Source organism: Athene cunicularia (assembly GCF_003259725.1).
Source record: "Athene cunicularia isolate RWA chromosome Z unlocalized genomic scaffold, athCun1 chrZ_part3, whole genome shotgun sequence".
Classification (NCBI taxonomy): domain Eukaryota; kingdom Metazoa; phylum Chordata; class Aves; order Strigiformes; family Strigidae; genus Athene; species Athene cunicularia.
This window is the reverse complement of record NW_020799144.1, coordinates 16,811,277-16,815,981: the sequence shown is the minus strand read 5'-3', so window position 1 is coordinate 16,815,981 and position 4,705 is coordinate 16,811,277. Positions and strand designations below refer to the sequence as shown.

Here is a 4,705-nt window from a genome sequence, read left to right as displayed (position 1 = left end):
AAGAGACAGATAAATCCTGTGAGGAGCCAGGGAAGGAGCTGGGGGTGTTCAGGGTGAGGAGGAGGAGGCTGAGGGGAGCCCTCATCCCTCTCTGCAGCTCCTGACAGGACATTGCAGAGAGGCTGGGGCTGGGCTCTGCTCCCAGGGGATCAGGGACAGGACAAGAGGGAACGGCTGGAAACTGCCCCAGGGGAGAGTCAGGCTGGGCAGGAGGAGAAAATGTTTCCCAGCAAGAGTGGTCCGAGAGTGGAACAGGCTGCCCGGGGAGGGGGGAGTCCCCATCCCTGGGGGGTTTCAGGGCCGTTGGGATGAGCTGTGGGGGATGTGGGGTAGGGGAGAACTTTGTGGAGTCGGGCTGAGGGTTGGACTCGATGATCCCGAGGGGCTTTTCCAACCTGAATGTTTCTGGGGTTCTGAGAAGCAGCAGGAGGCACAGCTGGGTGGGAGAGCTGGGTGTGGGTGGGTGATGCTGAACCACAGAATACCAGAATCTTCTTGGTTGGAGAAGACCTTGAAGATTATCCAGTCCAACCATGAACCTGGAATTGGGAATGGGCAGCTGCATCCTTGGGAAATAAGACATTTTTGCCATCATTGCAGCCCAGTCCCAGACTGCAACGAAGTTCAAGAAGTGCCTGATGTCTCCTGGCTGGGAATACTCCAAGTGAGCGATTCCTGCAGAGCCACGCTTGGGGCGGCCGGGGGCTGGGCTGGGCTGTCGCGGCAGACAGGCAGCCCCAGGAACACCATGGGGAGAGGTGAGGACGCGCCTGAGAGTACATGATAAACAGTAAGAAAGGGTCTAAAACCTCGATTAAAAGGTGCCATTTTTGTGACGAGCCTGCCCCTAAACTCTCTGCAGCTATCGTGGAGTTTTTATTGCCAGGAGCTGGCAAACGTCTCGTTAAGAGCTTGTCAAGAGCAAACTTCTGGGAGAGCTTGCTCTGGTGTGTGGGTAGCATCTGGGAGCCAGCTTGGTGCTTTCCCCACTTTCTTTTTGGAAGCGAGGTTACTTCTGTCACCTCCATCCGCTTGCTTAATTGCAGCCATCTTGATCAAACGGCCCCCAGCCCCCTCTCCCTCCACAGCTCTGGCTATTCACTAATTGAAATGCCTAATGAGGTCCCAGGGGTCTCCTGCAGAGATGGAGCTAATTAGGGGCTCCGCCACGAACCCTGCGAGCAGCAGCAAATGAAACGAAGGTTTCCTCCAACCTGCTTTTTTGCAAGGGGCTGGGGGGAGGGCACACCAGATGTCCTGTTTCCCTGCTCCGCACTGGGGTGAGGCTGGCGCTCCACGGACTCCAGGCTCCTGCCAAAGCAGCTGGTGCAGAGGCAGTGGCTACACTTAATACATTTTAATTAGCATCATTAAATTCTTCCATTTGCTAATTGTTTCTCCTTTTGATCCTTTATCCTGACCAGATTAGCCCTCAGGGGAAAGGGATGGGATGGGGGATGTAGACACTTCTGACAAGGTGAGGACTTTATTATCTCCAAGCACGAGGTTGCCACCAGGCCTTGGGACACCACGCTAAAACACCCTGGTTGGTGTTAAATTAAAGGCCAGGTTTGTGTGTCCAGCCTGTTCTTGGCCATCGTGGCTATTCTCAGACAGAGTCATCCCCAAAGCATGACAACCCGCAAGGCTTTATGAGAAAAGCCAGAACCAGTCTAGAAAACCAACCAAAACCTCGCTGAAGTCTGAATGTAAAGGAGGTTTTATTCAGGCGATAAAGGACCAGCAGCTGCCATCACGTTGGGAAGCAGCTGGGTGGGACCAAAAGAGAATTTCCTCCTTCTGCTTTGCAGCAGAGATAATAATCCTCAGTCCTCCTCCTTTTCCTCCTACCAGTCTACATCCACGTAATCATACTGGAGACAGAAGCAACTTCCTTGTTTCCGTGTTTGATGGCAGCTTCCCATTCCTCGGGCTGCACCAGGAGCCTGCAGCCTCACAGAGGTTAGGTAAGGTCGCTGGTCCTATTTATCACATTTTAGCCAAGAAAACTGTTGAAGGAAAACGAGCCTGGTGTGAGCCACCAGGCGCTGAGCTGATGTCAGCCTCGTACTTGGTATTTTGGGCAGAATTCTGTTCCCAGATGCATTGTTGTAAATCCAGAGGAACTTGGCCTCTGTTCAGTTACTCTTGACTTCCAGGGGTGTGAGTGAAAGCTGAACTGGCTGGGCATGAGAAATAGCCTCGCTTGTCTGTTTTAAATCTCAGAAAAAAGCATTAGGCCAACTGTTCTTCTGTCTCCTTAGAAAGGCAGGCATGGGCAGAACCGAGCTGCTAGGATTATTGGAATGTATTGAATTGAATAGAGGATTGGAAAAAAAAAAAAAAGAAGAAGAAAAATCAACCACATAATCCATCACGCTCTGAGCCAAGTCAGGATTAGTTCCCAAAGTATTATCGCTGTGCAGGACTTATTTGGTTTGCATGTTGAATGATGTTGTGATATTTTTCTGTGTTTTAGCATCAAACAGGCTGACGGGAGCAGCTAACGAGTTCGTGATGTTACTGCGATTCTTTCTGGAGCCACGTGAGGCTTCGCTGCTTGTCCTTCAGCACTCAGCACTGCAGGGTGCCACGTTATGGATGAGACAGCGCTGGTGATACCAAGCAATAGTGGGATGCATGCATGGTCTGGAGTGGTTGAGCACCAAGGAAGTTAATCCTGGGTGGAGACAAAGGGAAATCCATTGATCTGAAAGTAAAGAAATGAGATGACAGGGAGGACAGATTGGGATTGTTACCCATAAGCCAATTTACAGAGACTTGATGGCATAATTCATGTGTCTGAAAAACTGATATCAAAAGTCTAGCTGCTTTGGGAAGAACAGGCAGGGAAAAAGCAGACAAAACTTTTTAAATAATTATGTACCCGCATGTTGTCCCTAAACAGAGGGAGACAGACCTGTGCAAGGTCACCGGGCAGCAGTAATGAACACAAGGAAGACACAGGCAGGACACCTGGAGCTCTTTGTTTTACCAGGATCCCCCAAAAACCACAGCTCAGTAGACATGTGCTAGAAAAGGAATACAGCAGGAGGCAAAGCCTCTGAGAAAGCCTAGGACAGTTGGTGGGGACAACTTTTGGACACAGCAGATGACAGCCACAGCTCAAGGACAGCTGGTGCCACGGCCACCTTGTCTCACTGTGGTAGTGTTGGAGTTCATGGGCCTGAGGACATCAAACCCACCTGGGGAGCTCAGCTACAGGCTCCAGACCCCCATAGCTGCCCAGACCATGTTAGAAGGATGAGAGGCAAATGTGAGGATCTTTCTACATTTTGATTTTATCTTCGTCAAATACAGGGCGGTTTATATTCCAGGCAGCAGAGCAGAAGGTTGGGGATGGGTAGGACTATCAGTAAGATACGATGAAATCTTTATGTTTGTTCTGCTTACCAAACTGGAGGATTGTTCCCACTTTTGGGCAGTATCCTTCAAGGTATGGAGCGCCTGGAGAAAGTCCAGAAGAGAGCAAGAACACAACCTACAGGAAAGGATGGACATTCAGTCTGGAGAAGGGAGACATAACAGCCTTCAATACAATATCACAGAATCCCAGAATGGTCCAGGTTGGAAAAGATCCAAGCCCCTCAGGATCATCGAGTCCAACCCTCAGCCCGACTCCACAAAGCTCTCCCCTACCCCACATCCCCCCCACAGCTCATCCCAACGGCCCTGAAACCCCCCCTCCCCGGGCAGCCTGTTCCACTCTCGGACCACTCTCGCTGGGAAACATTTTCTCCTCCTGCCCAGCCTGACCCTCCCCTGGGGCAGTTTCCAGCCGTTCCCTCTTGTCCTGTCCCTGATCCCCTGGAGCTGCAGAGAGGGATGAGGGCTCCCCTCAGCTTCCTCCTCCTCACCCTGAACACCCCCAGCTCCTTCCCTGGCTCCTCACAGGATTTATTCTCCATCCCCTCTCCAGCCTCGTTGCCCTCCTCTGCCCTCGCTCCAGCCCCCCAAGATCTCTCTGGGATTGAGGTGCCCAAACCTGGACACAACCCTCCAGGTGTGGCCTCACCAGTCAGAGCACAGGGGGACTGTCACCTCCCTGCTCCTGCTGGCCACACCAGTGCTGACACAAGCCAGGAGGCCGTTGGCTTTCTACAGAGGAATGGAGAAAAATACTCCTCGATGCCCACACAGAGACAAAAGCTGATTTCCTGCTGCTGGTGGGAAGAGCTGTAATTGCACAGGGCACATCCAGCCTGGCCAGAACGAAAAATAAATAAAGGGTGATCAGAGCTGTCGGCCCGGCCATGCAGTCCCGGTGAGGCCGCTGCCCGCAGGAGCCCTTTCGGGAAGCAGTCCTGAGCCTCAGGGACGGGAATCAGCCCCCTCTGGCCGGCAGCGGCCCCCGGCCTGTTCCCCCCTGAGCCGAGGCAGCCCCGGTCAGGGCAGCACCAACACCCCCAGCGGGGGGAAGGCCCCGACCACAGAGCACGGCCCAGTGACCCCGGTTTGGGCTGCGGGTCCAGCACTGGCTTCTCAAGGCCTGGAACCGGAGCCAAAACCGGCAGGTTTTACCTCAAACCGCCGCTTTCACCCCAAGAGGGAGAGGTTTCCCTGAGGCCCTTGATTTGCATAAGCCCCTCCCAGTCCGGCTGAGCCCACTCGTAGCCTCACACGGCGTCTCCACAAGCCCCGCCCCGATCCCCACAGGCCCCGCCCCTTCACCCCTAAACCCGCC

The 4,705-nt window shown here is 53.4% G+C and overlaps 1 protein-coding gene across 1 annotated transcript in view; it reads left to right on the top strand.

The window, feature by feature from the left end:
* Positions 1-4,705, top strand: part of TGOLN2 (trans-golgi network protein 2) — a 15,517-nt gene that overhangs the window by 3,988 nt on the left and 6,824 nt on the right. The window contains exon 3 of the mRNA XM_026866515.1: positions 2,480-2,545. Within this exon, the coding sequence (XP_026722316.1) occupies positions 2,480-2,545 (66 nt within the window). The remainder of the gene's footprint in view (positions 1-2,479; positions 2,546-4,705) is intronic.